This window comes from Pongo pygmaeus, chromosome 1 (genome assembly GCF_028885625.2).
Source record: "Pongo pygmaeus isolate AG05252 chromosome 1, NHGRI_mPonPyg2-v2.0_pri, whole genome shotgun sequence".
In the NCBI taxonomy this organism is placed as follows: domain Eukaryota; kingdom Metazoa; phylum Chordata; class Mammalia; order Primates; family Hominidae; genus Pongo; species Pongo pygmaeus.
This window is the reverse complement of record NC_072373.2, coordinates 220,532,645-220,554,559: the sequence shown is the minus strand read 5'-3', so window position 1 is coordinate 220,554,559 and position 21,915 is coordinate 220,532,645. Positions and strand designations below refer to the sequence as shown.

The 21,915-nt window shown below is 58.8% G+C and overlaps 1 protein-coding gene across 2 annotated transcripts in view; it reads right to left on the bottom strand.

The window, feature by feature from the left end:
• Nucleotides 1-21,648, bottom strand: part of CASZ1 (castor zinc finger 1) — a 57,499-nt gene extending 35,851 nt beyond the window's left edge. For both annotated transcript variants that reach the window (XM_054439821.2, XM_054439831.2), the window contains exons 1-2: nt 21,345-21,648; nt 20,922-20,960 (exon numbers count right to left, since the gene is read on the bottom strand). In XM_054439821.2, coding sequence (XP_054295796.1) covers nt 20,922-20,960; nt 21,345-21,393 — 88 coding nt within the window. In that variant the 5' untranslated portion in view covers nt 21,394-21,648. The remainder of the gene's footprint in view (nt 1-20,921; nt 20,961-21,344) is intronic.
• Nucleotides 21,649-21,915: the final 267 nt, after the last annotated feature.

Below are 21,915 nucleotides of genomic sequence, written 5' to 3'. Positions count from 1 at the left end.
TGGGGCATTATTAGTGGTGTTTTTATTAGCGCGTGTGCCTGTGAGTGTTTGGAGGTGGACTGGCGGTTCCATTAATTTGTGGGTGAGGCAGGGAAGCCCCAGAGGAAGGCACGGCGGACGGCGCTGGGGTGCAGTGGCGAGTGGAGAAAAGAGGGGAAAAGCTCCGAGGGGGGCGGGAGCCTGGGGACCGGGAGGGCCCCGCGGAGGGGCTGGAAAAGGGGGACCGAGTGAAGGGGAGGAAAAGAGGGAATTCAAATTGCTTACTTTGTTGGTTTTTTTAAATAATTTATGCAATTTTAAGCATTTATGTATAAATTTTTTAATAAGCCACCCTGGAGCAGGATGGCCATTAACATCCCAACGTCCTTCTGTCCAATGGGCTGGCGGAGAGGATCAATTTCTGAGAGTACTTTCCCTTTTTTATGACATGATAAAATGCTTTTAAAGCAACTTACACAAATATGGAAATTTTTTTTCGTCCCCTCTCCCTTCGCCTAACAGCCTTCTTATCCGCCAGGGAGGGGGAGGTTGCGTGCGTGCACACACACGCGCGTGCACGCACCCACACTCTCTTGCACTCTTGTGCTCACGCTGCCTCTCTCCTGCTGGGGAGGGGGGCTGAGGGGGCTGGCAGGGAGACAGCCCCAGTTCTAACTGGAACTGGCCGCCTGTCCTTCTAACAAGGGCATAAACTTTCATTACCCATGCACGCAGTCAAAGACAATTTAGGGAAACGCGCTGCTTGGAAAAGGAAAACCTCAGCGATTCGTGGCCCATGCTGCTGCCACCATCTGGGGGGCTCCCAACTCCAGCTCTAGGGAACCCGGTCCCTGAACCTCTGGCCCTGCCAGCAGGAGGTGGGGCAAGGGCAGGATGGCTTCCGTGTGGACCCTCCGTGGGCAGGAGAGCCCAGAGAGTAAGGGTCTCCTTCTTGGCTCAACAGAACCATCCATGCCTCGGGCTGAGGCCAGACGCCCTGGGTCTTGCCCTCCTTGCCCTCCCTGGATGGCCTGTACTAACCCCAACCAGGGCTAGCCCTTGAGGGCAAGTGCAGGCCTCTGTCATCCCTGCCACCGCAGTGCCTGGATCAGAGCAGAAGCTCAGCTATGCAGACAGACAGACTGACAGATGGACTGAATGGTGACAAAGCAGGGAAACAGGCCCTAAGGTATCCTGAGGTGCCTGCAGGGGCCCCACAGATGCTGGGGCAAGATGCCCTCCCCAGGTGCCCCTGCACTAGAAGCAGCTCTGGTGCAGAAGTGCCTCTTCCTACAGAGTCAGGGCGTTGGCCACCATCGCCCCTACCTGGGCATGAGCCCCTGACTTCCCCGGAGATGGGAAGACCTTCTAAGAGGAGGGCCAGTGCCTCCAGGTCTCAGGGTGACCCTGCCTCACCTGCCTGCTCCCTCTCCTGATGAAGGCAAAGAGGAACTTGAGGGATGCCCTGCCCAAGCCCCCACCAGCCGACGTGGACAGTCCTGAATCCAGCGTGGGGTCTGAGCCTTCCCCGGCACCGCTGCTGCGGGAGGGCGTCCAGCCCTCTGAGGCCACCGTGGGGAACCTGGGCTTTGGCAACTTCCACATAAGACAAATCGACTCCAGAGACCTGGCCCCTTGGAAAGCTCATCACTTTAGCGTCTTCCCTGCCCTGGGCTCGGGTCCCCAACTGTAACACAGCGTTGCTGAGGGGATGATGTGGGCGCATGTCTGGCTGGGGCTGCAGAGCACACAGAGCCTCCCTGATGCTCCACGGTGACTGTGGGCAGAGTCCCCTCCTCCGAGCCAGGAGCACTGCTTCCTGCCTGGTAACTGCAGGGCACTGCAGACCTGGAGTTCGGCCTCGCGTGGCCCTGCCCACCTCTGCCCGGGGATCTGAGAGCTGCCCTAGGCCTCCTGCTCCCATCCCTGCAAAGCCCAACTTCTTCCTGGGCCTCACCTGCCCCAGCCATCCAGGCCCAATCTGGAGCTGACCAGTGGGCAGCCCAAGAAGGTCCCCATGGGTCCCTGGGCCCTCTGTTGTGGCAGCAGGGGAGCAGCCCTGGCTGCCCCAAGCCCTCCGTGGGGATGCAAGGGGAACACCCACCCCTCCTTTTTTTCTGTGCTCAGATACCCCCCCCCAACCGTCATTAAAATAACAAGTTTCTGTTACAATCTAAACATTCCCACATCACATAAAGGGTTATATTACACCCGAGTCACTCCTGGCCCGTGTTTGCACAGAAAAGCTCACGGCAGGTCCCCCCTCCTGACGAAGTGACTTATTAAAGTTTAAACAGTAATTAACAGAACAATAAAAATAAAGGGATGTTTGGGGAGTCGTAGCGCACACAGGGTTTTTGGCAGTGCCAGCAGTTTTTCAGTGCCCTGCGCTGGCAGCAAAATGTGACTGTGAAGCCAGTGGGGACAGAGGACGGGGCCAGGGTTGAGCCAGGGAGTCCTGAGGCCTAAGGGGCCAGAAACCCCGAGGCAAGGCTGGTGGGAAAGAATGGGGGTCCTGGGGTGGCAGGGTGGGCACAGTGCGAGCAGGTGGGGTGGTCTGGCATGGGCAGGGAACAGGCCTGGGTGGGGAGGCTTCAAGAGGGGTGAGGCCAGTGCCCAGCTCAGCCTCAGGCACTTCCGGGAGCCCAGTGCCTCAGTCATATCCGGCCAACTCCGCACGGACCTGGCTGGGGGAGGTGCCAGGTCCCCTGACACTGTGGGCATTAGGAAACCCTGCAGTTAATGATTCCTGGGGCTGGACCCCAGCCACTCTGGGCTCCTCTCCCAGTTGGGCAGGTACCCCTACCCCTGCCTCCGGCTCCTGTGGCCAGGGCACTATGGGAACTCTCCTGGCCCCTATTAAGCATGGGTAAGGACTCGGGGGCCAGCCAGCCTAGCACATGACCCCCCCACTCACCTCCAACAAAGGGAGAAAGTGGCCAGCTTGCTGGGCCAGGTGGGTCCCCAGCGGGGAAGTCCTCTTTCCCCAAGGTTTGCAGGGAGCTGGCCTGGCAGGCCGGTCTGGGCCAGAGCTGCCTGGGATGGGCAGGGCTAGGCCTGTTACCCTCAGCCTTGCCTCTTCTCCCTCAAGTTCCATCCCAGGGGCTCAGACACCTGCCTGCCAGGGATGGCAGAGACGGTCAAGACGAACCAGGTGCCCATCCCCAGCAGCCAGGGAGGGGCCCCAGGAAGAGGGCGGGGCTCCCCTGGACCTAGGCCGTCTCAGAGGCTTGGGGGCCAAGGAAGGAGGGACAGCAGGAACCCCTGATGGTCACACAGAATGTGTGATCTCAGGGTGGTGACAAACCCATGCCAACCAAGTGACAGATACCAAGGCCCTGCTGGACTGGCCCGGACCCCCGTCCCCCATGCTGCTTCTTATTCCCTCTCCCAGAAGCCCTGGGCCTCCGCTATTGTCGGCCACATTGAGGGAGGACCCCTGCCTGTCCGATGCTCACCCCTGTCCTTCCTCTCCAAGGGGAGCCACTGAAGAAGCAAAGCTCTCACTCCACCACACAGCGTTAGCCCCAAAAAGTGACCTTTCAACAGAACATCCCCAATGCAGGCTCTTCCCCCCAGGACAAAGAAGACACCAAGAGTCCCCGGGGAGGCCTCTCCACCATCCCCTGAACAAAGGGGCTCTCCTCCCAGGCTTCTCCATCTCCCTCTGTGTCTCAGTGGACCAACCTGCCTAGGGGTGCCCTGGGATCCTATTTCCGCAGCAGGCCTCCCTCCACCTTGGTGCCTGCCCTGGACCAGCCTACAGCTCAGAAACGAGCCCCTGGCCCGGGGCGAGCAGCCCCATAGTTTCCTGACGTGGACGCCTTTGCTGGTTCCTCCACGTCCCAGCCGCACAGGCCAGCAGGAGCCTCTGTGAGCCCTGCCTGGAGGTGAGATGCTGGGCTGGGCCAGAGACTCTCTCTAACGTCCTGTCTCCCGGGATCTAGGTCCTGGCAGCTGGCGGGTATCAAGGGCATGCACTCTGTCCCAGCTGAACCCCGTACTGCCTGGCTCTGCCACTGCCTCTCACTGAGGCCCCTGTGGGCACAGCCAATCAGGGGGTGCAGGGCCCCACAGACCTCAGTGCTGCCTGGGCTCTGGCATGTAGGACGTGAAGGAAAGCCAGCAGCTTTTCTCCCCCTCTTTCCTGGGCAGAGCCCCCTGGGGCTCCATCTCCCCCTGCCTCCAAGATGAGTGAGTCGTGGTGAGGGCAGAGTGGAGGGTCGAGACAGAGAGAGCTCAGGAGGGGGCAGGTGACGCTTCCCGAGCCTCCAGCCGCTCTGCTCAGGCTGGAAGGAACGCCAGGAGCTCACACTCCCTCGCTGCTGGAGGAGGCAGACTGAGTCACCCAGCGCCAAAGCCTCACTGGAGCAGAAGGGGGCAGGGGAAGGCGCCTTCAGGGTCAGAGGAAGGGTTGACAGAGGGCAAGGCAGAGGGTGTCTGGGTGGCACCAAGGAGGGCAGGTGGGGACAGGGGCCTTCTCATGGGTACGTCTAAAGTGGGCAAACAGGCAACCAGCTGATCATCCTGACCTGCTGTTTCTAGAACCTGTGTGTGGGGCATGGCAGGGGTGTGGCAAGTGGCTCTGGCTGGACACGGAGCTAAGGAGGGCAGAGCCTGCACTTAGGTCCCACGCACCTTGGGACAAGGGACAGCTATCAGGGTGGAGGCTGTCCTAGGTGCATGGAACTTTAGACCTGGAAGGGGACTGAGGTCCAAGAGGCTGAGAAACTTGGCAAAAGCCCAGGCCACTCACTCGCGAGGACTAGACAGATCCAGGGGCCCAGTTCCCAGTCGGAGCCCTCTCCCGCCCAGCAAATCCAATGCTACACATTTCTGTTTCAAAGCAGAGCTTTCCGCAGCCTTGGAGATTGTACCAGGCCCCTTGGGCCCCAAATACCACAAAGGCCCCCTGCTGCGGAGGATTTGAGCCACACATGGCCCAGTGGGCAAGGACCCCAAATGGCTCCGAACCAGCACCTGCGGGGTGCGAGGCCTGGAAGCCAGGCTCCCCTGCTCTCCAGAGGAAGCAAAGTGGAGGCTGGCTTCGTGGCCTGGCTGACCCACCGGAAATGGGTAGCACGCGTGTGGCAGAAAGAGGGGAACTTTCTCTTGCAGGGACTGAGACCCTGAGATCTTCCAATGTGTGCTGATGGGGAGACAGGGCAGGCGCTCTCTGGGGATGAGAAGGAAAGCCTGGACTAGAGAGGCCCCGGACAGCAGGCCCAGCCCAGGAGAGGCGGCGGTGCGGGCAGCAGGTGGCAGAGGAACACTGGGTGGCACGCCACCTGCCCTCCCTGCAGCCCGTCTCCACAATCCCCTTGCTGAGGCCAGCGATGGCGACCATGACGAGGACATGAGGGGACTAATTTAGGAGTATTTTTAAAACGGTGGCCCTGGTAGAGGGCTTGAGCAGTTGTCAGCCATCTGGAATAAGGAATTACAATCACCTCCCTAATCCTATATTCCCTAAACCCTAAAGCTGGTTACAGTGTGAGGAAGAGGCAGCAGGTGGGTGGGGGTGGGGGGGGTCTGTTCCAGAAGGGGTCAAAGCCCAGGGAGGTGCCCACAGGGCCGGGGCAGCACTGCCCGCAGGAGGGGGCCGAAGCCGGGGCTGAAGATCCCAGTGTCCTCTGAGCCCACCCAGCTCCCCCACCCGCTCACGCACACTCGCTCCCGGGGCTGCGCCGGCTCGCGCAGGGGCCGTCAGGTAAATTAGATCTGAAAGCTGACAATTTCTGACCATATTTCCTTGATTATTTCAAACAAATGCACAGCAGCCGCTGTAAGGAGATTAAAGTGACATAAACGTCCCGAGTGGGAGGGGGGAGGGTAGAGGATTCAGGTCACCCCCATCCGTCCCCCGCCTGACAGACGCTATATCGCTATCCAATCCAATAAAAAATCCCCCCCTTTTGCTTTAATTAATTTTACAGCTAGCTTGCTTAATTACTTTCAATCAAAATCCTCCTGCCATCGCAAAATTAGAGATGGTTGAGCTCCATTAGCCTAAATTCTTCATTTCCATATAGAAAAGAGGCTGTCTGCAGAGCCAGCCTGGGCCCCTGGCAGGACAGACGCCGGTCTGCCTGCCCGCTGCAAGCCAGCCCACCCCTGGCTTCCACTCTCTGGCTATCTCTGGTCTATGCGTGTCCCCTCACTCTCCTCCACTGCTCCCTGGGCCGCGAAGAGCTGAGGTTCAGGAGGGGTACCCGCTGCCCTGACTTCCCAGGATTCACGAGGGGACTGCAGGGCTGCCACACAGCTCTCCACCAGGGGCTGCTGCTTTTGACGAAAGCATCGGCTGATCCTGGGAGCCTGCTGCCCTGCCAAAGGGCCCCTGCTGCCTCCAGGACAGAGCCTAGTCCCAAACCTGAGGCAGACAGGTCTCCTGGGCCATCTGCACCACCTGCCCCAGGAAGGGGTCCCTCTCCCAGCAGGCCCCAACCCTGGACTTAGGCCCCAGTTAGAATAGACCCCTGGAGCCAGCGCCACCCAGGGTTCCCACTGCCGATTCCGGGCTGGAGTCATTGTTCACCATCAGGACGACTCGGGCCAGCTGTCTCGATGGTGCTACCAAGCAATGTAGCAGCCCCCACATACTCTGGCATTCTCCTAGGGCCCCCCGTGGGCCCCTCCTCCCCATCCCATAGTCCTGGTTCCCAGCCTGCAACAGCTGCACCTCCACCCCCAGCCTGGGTCGAGTGGGTGGTGGGTCTGGGCTCTGTCCACATCCTGTGCCTGCACGGGTACCCTTCTCCTCCCCTCCACCTGCCTCATCTTCACAGTCCCCAACCCCAACTCTGGAAGCTCCACTTCAGGTTTTCCATACTACAACCCCGAGTGTCACCACAGGGTCCAGCCCAACCTGGGCTCCAGCTGATTAAGGATCTGCAACAGGATGTAGGGATTACAGTAAAACCTGGCTCCGGATCTGCAGGGGCAGCAGGCCAAGTCCTGGCCCTGGGACTCCCCTCCCCTCCCCTTCCAGCATCCCTACCCATTCCCTGTCCCAAACCCAGCTGCCAAGTGAGGGAGGAAGGCTGAGTCTCTTGGCCCTTAGGGGACTCCTGGCTGGACTCTGGGGGGTCTGGACTGACAAGGGGTGGCATTAAGGAGCCCAGGCCAGCTCCTGCAGAAAGGCTGGGGTGGGGTAGGCTGGGGAAGGGGAGCGATGGCTTTATGCCGCCTGGCTTCCTTCTCAGGGAACAAATGTGAAGGTGGGGTGTCCTGGGCCTGACCTCTGGGCAAAGGCTGAGTAAGCGGGGAAGGAAGTACCCTGAGGGCCAGGAGAGCCCCTTCCAGGCAGAAGGCCTTATGATGCTGCCGCATGGCTCGGGCTGGATGGCACGGGGAGACGGGGGGGTGGGAGGGAGGGGGGTGCAAGGCCGGCTCTGGGGGTGGAGGAAGGAGCTGAACTTGGACCTCCAGGGCCTGTCTTCTGGACACCAGGGACCCACAGGTCAGTCTGCAGGCTCCTCACTAGTCCTGCTCTAAAGATGAACTCAAATCCTCTCCTGGCTTGGTTGAGTTTCTCAAATATATCCTGAGCAGCTACTGGCACTGCCCCCTCTGCCCTAGGGATCCTGGGAGGATGGCTTTGGGTCTCAGGGGGTGCAGTGTCGCAGGCTCCAGCACTACTGTTTCACACTTGAGAGTAAAAAGGGTAGGGCAACTTCGGGCTGGAGGAGGGCATCCAAGAGGCCACACCCTGGCTGGGCCCTGAGGTCAGCGGGTGGAGAAGGTGAGGGGGCAGGTGGGCAGACGGACTCGCTGCTGAGCCCAGCTGGGCCCTCCTGGGCTCCAGTTCCTCCATGCAGGTCTGAAGCCTCCCTCCCACCCCACTACCAATGAGTCACCAGCAACAGGGACTAGGAAGCGGGAAAGCAGATGCAGCCCCAGTCTTTGGGGACACACGCTGACTTCCCGGGTGTTCCCCTTCCCACTGGTGCAGGGCTGGGGCCTCACCCCCATCTTTCTTTCTTTCTTTCTTTCTTTCTTTTTTGGAGACAGGCGCTTACTCTGTCGCCCAGGCTGGAGTGCAATGGCACAATCTCGGCTCACTGCAACCTCCACCTCCTGGATTCAAGCGATTCTCCTGCCTCAGCCTCCCAAGTCGCTGGGATTACAGGCGCCTGCCACCACACTTGGCTAATTTTTGAATTTTTAGTAGAGACGGGGTTTCACCATGTTGGCCCGGCTGGTTTCGAACTTCCAGCCTCAAGTGATCTGCCCGCCTTGGCCTCCCAAAGTGCTGGGATTATAGGCAGGAGCCACCACGCCTGGCCATTTTTTTTTTTCCTTAAAGTCTTTTATCCATTACCCTCATCCTCATCCTTACCCTGACCTCCATGCCTGGCCCAGGTGGGTGGGGATGGTGGAAGGGTGGATGGAAGAGCATGTACGGGGTCAGTTACTCAGAGATCAAAGGGCAGAGCCCAGACCCTACTCCACCTGCCAGCCAGCCCACGTGAAGCAGCACCCGCCTCTCCCTGCCAGGCCCTCAGCACGCTGCCCTCTCAGAGGTGGAAACTGCTCCTTCACCTCAGAGCCTGGCCACCCCTCCTCCTACACAGCCTTCATGGGTCCCAGCTGACATTTCACTTTCTCTGGGCAGCCTCCCGGGACTGTCCTCTCCCTCTGTCCTCACTGCACCCTGTCCTAGTCTTAGCACTTTCGTAGTAACTTGTTTAATTACCCTCTGCCTCACCAGACCACAAGATCCCTGGGACGAGACCACCGTTTCAGCACAGTGTCTGGCCCAACAAATATTTACTGAATGAATGCGGAAAATCCAGTGCTTCTGGAGTTCGTTAGGGCGGCGCTGGGCCCCAGGGACGTGGCCTGGCTTCTGGACTGACCCCCTTGGGGCTCCAGGAACCTTTCCTGGAGGGGTGGGGTGGGGACTCCCTGGGTGGGACTGAGCTGAAGCCCCTCTCTTGGGTCTTCTGCCCTCTTGAGCCCCAGGCTCACCTCCAAACGCCCTTCACAGGGCTCTACCCAGAGAACAAAAGAGGCTCCAGTTGTTCGAACATTTCTCGGCGAGAGGAACAACTGTTGCTGGCCAGTCCCTTTCTGAATAAATCCTGCAACTGTTTGCAGTGAAGTGCAACTCTCTCCCTCCACCTCCTGTCCGTGTCCCAAAAGGAGAAAAGGGGATTGAAAAAAAGATGGGGGAAAATCCCACACCAAGCCCCACCATCTCCCTACACCCACTTTCAAGTTTGTCTGAAAATGTTATGTTATAAACACAACACACAGGGACAGCCACCTGCTGTCCCAGACAACTGGGACAGCCGCAGCTAAGGGTGAGGCTGTGAGATCAGGACCCAAAAACAGGTGAGACAGTGAAGGCTGGAGGGAAGTGGGGGGTGTCGGGACGGGGAGAAGGGGCAATGGGATATATCACCGTGAAGTGGGAGAGGCAGAGGGCAGGGTTGTACTCAGCCCTGCAGAGGCAGAGGGAGGAGGGTCTGTGGATCAAGGGCCTGGGAAGGCTCATGGGGGCCCGACGGAATCCAGGAGGCAGGAGCTTCCAGTGGGGCAGTGGATACTGAGAGGGGAAGTAAAGGAGGGAGAGAAGTTGAGTGGGGAAGAGGGAGCGAGGTCTATTAAAAACCTCTCGGTGCGTAACACAAAATGTCAGGGTTTATAGCTTCATTCTTGGCTTCGCCGGGACTGAGAACCCTGAACAGAAATGTCACCGCTTGTCATGTTTAATCACCTGCTGTTTGTTAACACCTTCCCTGCAAGGAGCCTGTCTCAATCTGCCCCTGGGCCCCCCAGGGACCCGGAAATAGAAAACATCTCCGTCTCCTTCTCTGGGCACTTGGCCCTGCCTAGGGGCTCTTCAGCTCCATCTGAAGGCCTCCCAAGGAGCCCCAAAGTGATCCTTCCTATCAGGGAGGCCAGGGAAAGGAACCCCATATGGCCCTTGGAGGCGTGGTGCCATCTGTGGCCCTGCGTGGTGCGCTTGGTGTGGCTGGGCCGGGGCCTGTCATCCCCCCTGCTTCTTGTGCCTGGCTCTCCAGGCCTGTCTGTCCATTCTAGCTATTCCACTCGGTCCCCTAACCCTGCGGGTATGCGAAGATAAATAAAGGAGAGCCCGCTCTGATCTCTGCAGTCTGGAAGTCACCAATCTGTCTGCTTGAACAGCAACGGCCACATAACATCTAACAACCAAAGCCACCATCCTTCCAGTTACAATCGGATCACACCATCTGGGGTTCTGGCTTGGCTCTCTGAGCGTGCTTTCCTGGGTTGTTTAGACTAGGAATTCTCAGCCCTACTGCTCCACGTTCCTTCCTGTGGGTTGGGGGTAGGTGTGGGGGAAGGGCAGCACAAATCTTCCCCACCTCCTAAAGCACAGTGTGGTCTACACTGGGAAAGAAGCCGGTTCACTCTCAGATTACAACCAAGCAAAGACCTGAGCAAACTCAGTACAGCCCCCAGCCTAAAACCCCACCTGGGAAAGCTGCCTGCAAAGCAGTGAGTTTATCGCGTGGAGTTCCCAAGGCAGTCCCATCACCTCTAGTAGCAAAGAAAGCCAGTGGAGACACCCACCGCAGAGCTGAACTGAAAATGGTCTCCCAGTGAACCAGGGGGCAAGCTCCCCATCTTCCCTTCCAGCAAGTCTCTGCTTACACAGAAACATATCCAGCAAACATGCATCGTGAACCTGTCTCCTAGGAGAATGCCCGTTCGGTTAGACATGCTTCCTGAAGGGCTCTGTGTCCAGTCCTTTCACTTCCAGAGACAAGTCGGAGGGCGTTCCACCCACCTGCAACCCTCCCCTGCGGACAGACGGGAGCACTCGTTTCTGCAAAGATGGGCACTCCGGATGCCTCTAGAAAAGGAGGCTTTCCCCCAGAAGCTCAAAATGCATCTGCATCAACAACTACATTTTATCTTGCATCCCTGCAGCCCAGGGATGTGTTTGCAGACTACAGGTGGGATACACATGGGGGCCAGAGACGTTTGGGGACGTGGGCCAGGCAGCACGGTAGATACCTAGGGCTGGAGGCCTGTGTGTCCTCACTCAGTGCTGCCATTTGGAACAGTGCTCAGGGGCGCCCCGCACCAAGTCCTCTGGCATTTAGCATTTGGGAACAAACCCAGCAGTATCTCCGGGCCTCCAGCTTCCCCACTTAGGAAATGGGACAGCTCCTTGTCTTCCTCCAAGGGAACTGATGAGGAGAGATGAGATGTTAGGTGTGGCTCTCTCGGAAGGAAGGCGCTGATAAACTTACGGTGGTGGGGGAGTGAGGGGCTTGGGGGTGGGGGTTGCCTTGTCCGCATCCTCTCCAGAAGCCCCGCCTGGACTGTGATATGTCGTGGGGAGAAGGCTCAGTGTTAAAGGGGTGGGATCACAGCTGCAAGCCCTTTTCTAGGCCGGGTCAAGCTTCCAAGCAGTGCCCTGCCATGCCTTGGAGGGGGCGGGGAGCCGGGGACACGAGCATGCCTGCCCCAGCACATGCGCCTAGTGGAACGCAGCGGCCTGGGAGCAAGTTTTGGTAGCGCAAGGGGGTTTAAGTGGAGCCAGCTGCAAGTCCTCTTCCTGGACAAAGACATGGTCCATTCAGGAGGTGCCTGGGCTCTCCAGGACCCTGAGGGTGGCACCATGTCAAGTAGCCCATCCTCCTGCCTCCAAACAGGGCTGACTAGGCCTCCCAGTTTGCCCAGGACCGAGGGGATTCACACACATGGGTCTTTGCAGTTCTGGGCAAACTGGGGTGGTTGGTCATCCTATCGTGAGACACCACGATGCTGACCACACAGTCTAAGAGCTGGGAACTCGGCCTGGAGTCTAACTCGTATCTGCTTCTGGGGGCCCACACTCTCGGGTGTCAGAAATTCTCTCTTGCCTGGGCGAACTGATGACACAGGGCCTCTCATGCCTGTGGAGGCCAGACCTGAGCCTCTCCCATCTGTAGGTTTTAAAAAGCTGGTTCCCGTCATTGAGAGGGACACTGAGCACACATGGAATGTGTCCTCCCAACTCAGCTGCCCACGGGGGAGCCCAAGAGGAACCCCCAGTGTGGGACCTGGACCAAAGGTCGGGAGCCTCCTGGAATGGAGCTGTCTTGCCTGAAACCCTTGCATTTATCAGATGAGCATGGCCTCCCCGCCAGGCCCCCTGGTATAATCCTTTCATTAATTTACTATTACATGGGAAATTACTCCTTACCCAGGAATATAAGTTTTCATCTTATTTTAAGTTAGATTCTTAAAGCAATTACCAAGGCATCTGGCGATGACTTCACCGCTGCGGCCGGGCCCTGCAGGGGAGAAGGGCGGCCCTGAAGCTACACAGGCCCTAGAGGGGAGTCTGGGGAGAACTGGGAGGGAAGTGGGGGGCACACTGTCATCTCTGATATTTGCCGTTTGTGGAAAAACTCCTTTCCAGTGCCACCTGCCCCATGAACCCACTGGTGACAGTTGCTGAAAAACCTCGGCAGCTGGGGCCTCGGTAGCGTGTTCTATTTTTAATTGTTTGATCGGAATATTCACTCATCTAGGCCCATTCCCAAGACGCATTTCCCGGCCAAAGGGTTCCCCCATTTCCCACACCTTCCTCCCTCTCTCTCTCTCGTCAGAAATCAACTTTGAAATTAATAATCAGAGTCACAGACCTGGGTGAGTTTGTCAGGGAGCATGGCATTGGAGAGAAGGGAGGCTCCTCCCCAACTCGGGAGCCCTCAGAGTGGCCTCTGCTGTTTTCTCTCTGAGCCACTGATCCTCGGCCCCCGGGCACGAAGCTGGCCCTGCATGGCCTGGCATTACCACGCCTGCCTGAGCCCCACCCTTCCTGGCAACAGGAAGACCCCAGCCTCCCCCTGTCCACTCCAGTCAGCCCACTGCCTCTGCTTATTCAAAAACCTCGAGGGCAGGGCAGAGGGGCTGGGGATACCCAGGAAGCTCCTGGGAAGGACAGGGAGAGGACACTGGGAGGGAGGCACGTGCCCCTGGACTCAAAGGGGCCGGAAAGAGGCTGACTTTCATTTCAGCTTCCATTTACCAGAGGAAGGGAGCCCACAGGGGCAGCTGCCAACCTGTCCCCCAGCCAGCAAGTCACACAACCCGGCTCCAGCTGGTGTCACTGGGGCCTGAGGCAGACCATGCTGCTGGGAAGAGGCTACTGGGGTCAACCTGACCCTGTGGCCCCCACCTGACCCCTTCCCAGGAAGAGCCCCCCACCCAGCACAGGGGCCCGTGGGCGCCTGGTCGTCCTCTCCTCTCCTTACATGCCCTTGGCCACACCACTGTACTCCTCCCTTGCAAGGTCACAGGGCCGTCCACACCAGGAATATTTACTCACCGGACTGGCCCTGTTAGCAGCACTCACCACAAATATGCTTTCTGATAAAGTTGGCAGAAAAAAATTCTAGGGTTCAAACCAATGTCAGAAATCATCCCCCGCCCCTACCAAGGGAGCACGAGGTGGGGCCTGGAAACAGGTCACACACCAACTGTGGGGCAGCCCTGGGGGGCCTTGTATCACGCCCCCTCTCACCTTTCTCCTTCCTGTTTTACCTGGGACAGCCTGTTGCCCAGGGGACCAAGGGCTGGGGACAGTTCTAAGCCGAGGACTGGGTCTTGGGGACACTCAGGCCTCTGGAGGATAAGGCGGGTAGGGCGTCACCTGGGCTTCCCCCCAGGCCGTCTCAGCTCACTGCGCCCCTCCCCGCCACCCTCTCTTGGTGCACAGGGGTTCTGCATGTTTTTATTACCTGTTTGACTCACCGCCTTATTGCTTCTCCCCTTAATGGGGCCGTAACCGTGGAAACGAGGAATAAACGGCCACCAGAAAATGAGATGATTAAACAGGTCACCCTGGCAAACAAACTCAGCCAAGGAACCTCTGGGGGTGGGGACGCTAGGCTGCCCCTCCCCCACCCGTGGCCAGAAGGCCTGGACCAGGTCCTGACCACACCACCCCACACCTAAAAGGACGGGGGCAGATGCCGTGGGGCGCCCCCTGCTGGGCAGTGGAGAGCCGGGTCATCCTTCTGCGAGACAGCCCCTGGCTTCCCGTGGCCTTGGGTTCCCAGGCTGAAGGAGTGATAGACAGGGAGGCACTGGGCTAGAGGGCGGTGAGGATCATAGCTGCGGGGAAGAGGCACTTCCTGGTGACAAAACTTCCAGGAGTCTCTCCCAGCCGGCCTCTGGGACGCCTCCTGCTCTCCCGCTGCACTAGGGTCCCCCCATCTAAAGCTCTGCCTGGCTCCTCCAGTCCCCCATTCTCACACAGCGCAGTCCCTCCCAGGGCCCCCTTAGTTCACCGAAAGAGCCCCATAAGAAAAGGCCAGGCGAACTTTGGGAACACCTGGTCTCTGGAAACACAAAATGTGTCCGTTTCCCGGCTCCCGCCTTCTCCTCCAACGCCAGGCAGTGCCCCAGCCTCAGCCAGGTGGCATCAAGAGAGGGCCCTCTTGGCTTTAGGAAGGGTGTCAGCAGGTGAGTGATTACAGCACCGGCAGGGCCCAGAAGGGCCAAGACCCCAGAGTCAGGCGTGTGGGACATTCTAAGAGCAGATGCCCCTGCCAGGAGTGGCCCACATACCACGCCCAGGGCAGAGGCCTGAAGCCCTGGCGCCTGGCTGGCCCTCAGTATGGGTGTATCCCTGTCTTTCTGGCCTTACTCCCTGCCCTGGGTTTGTCTAGCTGGAGGGATCCCGGAAGCGGGGAAGAGAATGAGAGAGGGCTGACATGCAGCGGTGAGGTCTGCTCAGGAGGAGAGAGAAAGGGGAGAGGGAGACGGGCAAGGGAGGAAGTGGAGAAAGGCCTGGATCACCCTCTGGCTGCAGACTGACATCCCAGTCCCAGGCCATGGTCATGGTTAGGAGTTACTGTGGGTCCCATCCAACCATCACACTCCTGTCTTTATCCTTAGGGCTCCCCTGCCCCTTTCACGTCATCCCAAATCCCAGCCTCGCTCCTTCCTGTAAACCAGGCTCTAGAAAGCTCTCAAGGAGCTAAAACCCAGGTCCCAAGGGAATTGGCCAACATTTCCTGCCTTCCTCCTTCTGCCCCCACTAAGAAGCCAGGGAGGCACTTGGGGAAGAGGCACATCAATCAATCAGTTCCACCAGCACTTACAGCAGGAAGGCGTGAGCCCCGGCCCATACCAGGCCCGGGGAGGAGGTGGCAGTACACCAGCTACCATCTAATGGTCACCATTAGGAGCAGCCGTGGTAGAGGAAAACAAGGGCCCTGGCCTCCTGGGGATCAGGGCACATGAGTCCGAGTGCTGGGTCCTGGCACAGCAACGTCACAGGTCTACCCAGAGCCTCAGAACAGCAGGCTCGCAGCCAGCAGCTTCTCTATCTTTTTCCAGGGCCAACGGGGTGTGAGGCTGGAAAGGTTGCACGGGGCAAGAAAGGTAGCAGTGAGGGCCTGGCTTTAGGGAGCTGGGTGGCCTGGATGAAAAAGACAGAAAAACGTGGTTGCAAAATGGGAAGCAAGAGTTCTGCTCTTGGAGGGGGAGGGAGGACAAGGCGCAGACAGAAGGGGCTGGCTAGGAGTCTGGAAAGCGTGGTGGCGGAGGGAGGTCCCTTAAGGCCACTCTTTCACAAAGCTGTCTGGTCCCTGGCCCCTGGCTCCTCGGCCTGGTGGGACAGCAGACCGCTCCTCTCCCTCCACTAGACAGACGCTGCCAACACAGGGGCCCGGGCAGTCCTCATTTCTGTCCCTCTTGCTGCAGGAGAGCCTCCCATGCTTCCTGGGTTTCAGGCCTCGCCTCCCGCATGGGTCTCTTCCCCAGCAGGAGACCATACATCCTGCTGAGTCGAGGGTGTCAGCGTGCTGTTCTGTGGCCAGGCAGCCAGAGGGGTCTAGCCAGGCGCTAGACCACCAAGCTGCTGCCCTGCACAGGTGGTCCCGGCGAGGCTGCCCCTCCTCTTTTGCACACTGGGGCTGCCCGCCCTCCTCCTGCTCCCAGCTTCTCCCTACTCGTTGTACCCTGGCCCAGCTACCCCAGAACAGCTGCTGCTTGCCGTGGGGACCTACAGGCGGTAATTACTACAGTGCAACTTCCTTCCCCCTCTGAAGATGAGGAGAAGGAGGAAAAGGAGGAAGAGGTGGTAGCAGCGGCCAGGGCGGTCAGGGTTTAAAAATCAGCTCAGAGAAGGCTGTGTTAGAAGGTGAGCCTTGGGGCCTGGGGGCTGGACCAGGTGGAGAAATGGCCTCAGCCCTGGAAGAGTGTTGGGCCACCCGTTCTAGAGGAGGCTGATGGAGGCTGGGGCTGCACCACTGACCTGGCAGGACCCAGGAAGAAGAGGAGTTGGGGCCAAGAGCCTTTCCAAGCCCCATCCAATCCCCTGCTCAGACAGTGGGCACGGCCTTGAGCCAGGGCAGCCATTCTCATGAGGAGATACCGCTGCGTGGCTCAGCCCTCCAAAGGTGCCTGCATTTATTTTATTTTTCCATCACAAAAACCCAAGCTGCAGCTCAGCCAGATTCTGGGGCTGTGGGGACTGGGGGAACACCAGTAGTACCGACAAGGCCAGTAGACAGGTCTGAGTACCACCTACACTCAGTGCCTTTCTTGGAGAGGAGAGTGAATGGGTTCTCCTCGCTGGTCCCTACCAGGGAAAAAGGGCCTGGGGTGGGGTCTCTTTAGGGAGCCTTTCAGACCTGCCCTTCTGCCTCGGCCTCTTGTTGGGGAGGAAAGGCTATGCTAGGCCTTTTAGCTTCAGTTTCCTCTGACGTCTTGCAACTAGAACCAGGGCTGGTTCAAAGGGTCACTTCACAGCCCAGAGCTGCCTGTCTCCAATGCTTTCTACCAAAGAAAAGGTCCAAATAATGTGCTCCTCACCTCGTCCACTCACCCCCTACTCCCATCCGCCAGGACTGCCCCACTGAACAAAATCAAGTTGGGAGTCAGACAGCTGAAGATCTTAAAGGTCATCTGATGCTCAAGTCCCTCCAAATGTCACTAACCGGTGCACAGCACAAACCTCTGTTTGAATGGTACCAGGAAACTCATGACTTCTGAGATGGCCCATTCTGTCCTGGGCTCTCAGCTCCTTTCTGCCAAGATGGCCCCAGAGCACCTACCCCCTGCAGCAGACTGGCAAAACCGGTGCCCAACCTGGCTACGGGGGCTGGCCCCAGCTTAGACTGGTTGAGTGGGTGTATCTGGCCAAGTAAAGGCTGGAGGAAGGAAATTGAGAGCAATCTGCTCTGCCCTAAACCCGGCATGGAATCTCTTCCTCCAGAACAGCACAGGAACCTTCTCAATCCCCGGTGCCTGGCAGGTTGAAGGTGTAACCAGAGCTAGTGAGGTTCCTAGAAGCCTCCACACTTGGCAAGGCTCTGGCCTTGACCTGGCGGCTCACGGAAGGTCTGATCTGAAGGCGGCTGACACTCAGGGCAGGGGCCTGAGCAGCACACACTGGGGCTGGGTTGGGGATGCCAAGCTCTTTGCTCTCTCGGCTTAGACACCATCTAGAAGAAGTCTGCGGCCTACCTCAAGACAGTATGCTCTCAAAGCATAGGGCTACTGAGAATCAGGAAGATGAGCCAGCCTGGCCCAGCTTCTGATCCCACGCTTCCCGGCCTCCCCACAGTTGGGCCTGGGCCGTTTGCGATGCAGGATCTGCTGGCAACGCAAGGGGGTCCTGGCCTGGAGCCCCAGAAAGAGAAAGAAACCGGCCGGGCTTCCTCCCACTGACCCGCCTGGACGACAAGGCTGCAGCCACAGCGACACATGGGCAGCACTGTCCCTCACTGGCTCCACCTGCGGTCTGTGGCCATCCCTTTAAACTTGCCCTCTTGCCTCTTTGGCCCTTGAGAGCCTTGTAGAGCCTATCTTGGGTCCTCCGCGCCTGGGACAGCCCCACCCCTTCGTCTCAAGAAGAGAAGGGGCAACTATCACCAGATCCCCACGAGTCAAGGGCGAACGCCTGCTCAGAACTCCACCCGTGCTTCACCGCCATTTTCACCCTGGCTTCTAGCTGTGTTCAGGGCCTGGGAATCAGCCTGGTGGGGCCTAACCCTGGGAGCTTCCCAACTGCAGGATGGATGTACCTGTGTCTGAAAGCTTCCTCCCATCTCCCCTCCCCCCTTCCCGCTCCCTCCCCCAGGGAAATCACTCTAAAAGGGCCTAATGGAACTATGTCCTCCTCTCTTCCTCTCTCCCCTCCCTCCCTCCCTCTCTCTCTTTCCTTTTTTTTTTTTATTAGCATTTGTGGAATTTATTCCCAAACTCTCCTAATCTTCCGTACACAACCATTTGATTTGCATAACCCAACCCCCTCTCATAAAAACTGGCTGCTAGTTTAATTAAAAAATGTAAATTTGCTGTCATCTCGGGGCCTGGTGAATTAGGACGACATCGGCATTTTTTATTGCTAAAGACGTCCAGATTGATCCAGCCCTCGGCTGAACTATGGTGGGGGAAAGGGGGTCCACATGGCCCCTGAGGGTCCTGAGGTCCTTCTGTCCCCTCCTGAGAAGGCTTGGCTCTCCCACCACTGACTTCCTTATGGCTGAAGGCCTTCAGGACCTAGATGTGTCCGGGGCCGCAGGAGATGTTAACCTATGATCAGAGGCTTGGTGGGTCCATGATGCCAGCAGCCCTTCGAGGCCTGCGCCCCTGGCCTTGGACTATGTCAGAGAGGCCCTTGGCTGAAGCTGCCCATGCTGCCCCAGAGGAAGGGACCCTCACTTCACTAGCCACGAGCCCTGGCCAGAGACGAGGCCCGTGGCCCCGGCTGTATGCTGCGTGCACTATGAAGTTGAGGGAGCTATTCCCAGCTCCTGAAGATGAGCATGGAGTCAGCCCAGGGACCAGCTCAGAGGGGATCTCAGCGTCCTCATCTGCTTCCCTTTTTTGGTGAAGTGGGGGGAAGATTGCTTTTCTTCTGAAGTTCTGAGATTATAAGTGAAACTTCCAAGTTCAAAGAAGAGACTGAGATGGTATCACCAGATGACTCCTCCAGGAAACAGTCAGAACTCTGCCACCCTGGGCCTCCCCTCTGAGTGGCCAGAGTCCAGGCCTGAGTCCCACTGGGAGTGCTCTACTCTAGCTACAGGAGGAAGCAGCTGACCTCAGGGTCCCTTCTGGCTTCTAGGAAAAGTTTCCAGAGCCTGTCCCTGGAGTGCTGGGAGAAGTCAGCCTCCCTAAGGCCCAGGAGAAAAGCCACAAGAGGCTCTGCCACCTGCCTCCTACCAGGGCTGGGGGGCCCTCGCTCAAGTCAGGACACCCTAGAGAAGGGCTTTGGAGTACTGTCCCCACGACAGACTTGGAGGGACTGGTTGGTGGATGGCAGGAGGATGGATGCTGGCTCCAGCTGGCACCCAGGTTAGGAGGAGGCCGACCAGAGGGCCTGCCTTCCAGCTCTGTGATGCCTGGGTCCCGTGTGCTGGCCCACAAGCAGAGGCTCGCCTGCCCCAGGTAAGGGGTGGTGCATTGCCACCAGGCCCAACTCTGGGGTCTGCTTCTTGGCTGGGATGGGTGGGGGCCCCATTTCCAAAGAAAGGGGGTGGGGCCTGAGAGAGAGGTGATGAGACACCGATTGGAGGTGGGGGCAGGCAGGTTCTCTGTGGGAATGGAGGGCAGGGAGGGGCAGGGTGGCAGCCGTGGCCTTAGACACCTTTACCACTTTGCCCAGCAGGGGGTGTCACACCCTTCCTGGGCAGAGAGGTCCCCAGGCCCTCCACGTCAGACCAGCCAAGATCACACCTGGTGTCATACAGTCCTCAAACTCTGCAAACGACACCTCCCTCCAACAAACACAGGCCCTTCTTCACCGGCCACCGTGCCACCTATCCTCGGCCCCTCAGGGCGGCCTCCCGTCTCTCCGCCCACTCCCCTTTGACCTTAGAAGGTCAAATATCAGCTCATGGGTCCCAAGGGCCGATGCTGTGAACTTGGGCCTATTATAAACAACAATGCTAACAGCCACCAGTATCACCTATCCCATCAATGAACCAGGAGAGTTCAGAGATCAGTCTCAATGAGTGATTCGGCTGTTTGTTTCTTTTTAAACATTTAAGAAGACAGCTGCTGCTTTTGTCAACCTAGCACGTGAGGGTCCTGGTCAAAATTGGTTTCAATAGCCAGGGCCCATGGGAAGCCCACAAGAGCTGAAGGCAAAAACACTGGAAAGAATTAGATTAAAACCAAGAAAACACCAAAGTATCAGGATAAACTGCCCCAGGTGAGCACCAGGCCTCCTGGAGCCCCCAGCCTTGTCCCACAGGAGGCCCCCAAACCCAGATGCCTATGCTGCGCAGTCCGTCTGGTCCATCACCACCCCCAGGGTGGGGGCTAAAGAGGCAGGTGGGAGACAGTCCGGGGCCCCTCACTTTGAACTGATAACAGCCACCTCATCCCACAGATTCTCAGGTGAAAAATACTCATTAGCCATAATAAGCAGCTTGATCATCCGACACAGCCTTGTCCCAAATAAATTAAATTCCTTTACCTTGAGACAGTCGCCCCGAAACCAGACTAACCACCTTTCCCAACAGGACGCTGCTTTCAAAAACTAAACCACCCCCCACTAAAAAAATAAAAACACACACCCCAGAGCCGACACACAAAGATCTTTGCAGAGAACAAAAAAAAAAAAAAAAAAAAAAAGGCACACATACACACAGAAAAAAACACGAAGCCATACGAAAAACACGGAGAACAAAAACCCCACAAAAACCCCCTAAATCCGCTCTCTGGGTGCCCCCCAGCTCCTGCTCCTCTCGGTTCTTTCATAATGACAAGCATCACATTAGTCACAGCCTCTAAGCAAGTGGCAAATAACAACAACAACAGCCTCAGAAGTCGCCGATCCCGAGGCCGGGACGCCGGGAGGCAGCCGCCCGACCCTCCCGGCCCCCACCCGGCCCCGCCGCCACCTCATTGGGCTAAAAAGAAGAACTTCCGTAAAAGAAGCGAAAGAAAAGTGAAAGAGCCGCCCCTGCGTTCCCACCGGCCGGTACCTGTTCCAAGATCCATTCTCTTCTCCTTGGTCCCAAACTCTTCGCGGAACGCCACCAGGGGAAGACCGGGAGAGAAGAAACACGGGGTTAGCGTCTCGCGGGACCCCGGCCGCCCGCCCCGCTTGCCCCCCACCCCGCAGGAGCGGCCAGTCCCGGGCGGGCGCCGAGGCCGCCGCGGAGAAACTTTCTCCTCCGCGCCGCCCGCTTCTCACGCTCGGCCCCGCACGCGCCCGCGGGTCCGCGCCGCCTGAGTTTCTCCAACTAAGGCAGCAACTCTCGGCCGGCGCGGCCCCGGCTTGGCGGCCCTGGCCGGGGGATCCGCGAGGCCCATAGGCGCCCCCGTCCCGGCGACCGCGCCCCGCGCCCGGGTCGCCGCCCGAGACCGCGGCCCCCGGGCCTCCCCCGCCCGCGCCCGGTACTCACCATAGTCGGAGAGTCGAAAGCCGAATTCACTTAAATAATCAACTTTCATAATACTTAATTAATGCCTAATTGCAACTGATTACTCCCCGAATAACAAGTTGTTTTAAAGCCCTGATGTCATTGCTCCTGCCGGTAACACTCAGGGTAACAGTTTGGCAGGAGGGAGCGGGCGGGCGGGCGCGGCCGGGGGCGCTGCCAGGCGCCGCGGTGATTGGCAGGGCGGCCGCGGCACCGCCTCCTCGGCCCGGCCCGCGCCGGCCCCGGCAGGTGAAAGAGCAGAGCGCGGCCCCGCCGCCGCCGCCGCCGCCGCCGCCCGGTGCGCCCGCCCGCCGCCGGCCGCCCGCCCGCCCGCCCGGTGCCGGAGTGAATGGGCTCGCGCTCGCTCGCGCCCCCGCCGCGCGCCCCTGCCGCGCGCGCCCGCGCCGCACTGGCAGGGCGGCCGGCTCCATTGGCTCTGCGATTCCCCAAACCTCTGGCTCCGGGAGGAGGGGGCGGGGACTTGCGCTCAGGGCTGGCGGGAGGGGACCCGGCGCGGGGCGGGGAACGCGGCCCGAGGACGGCGTCCGCGGGC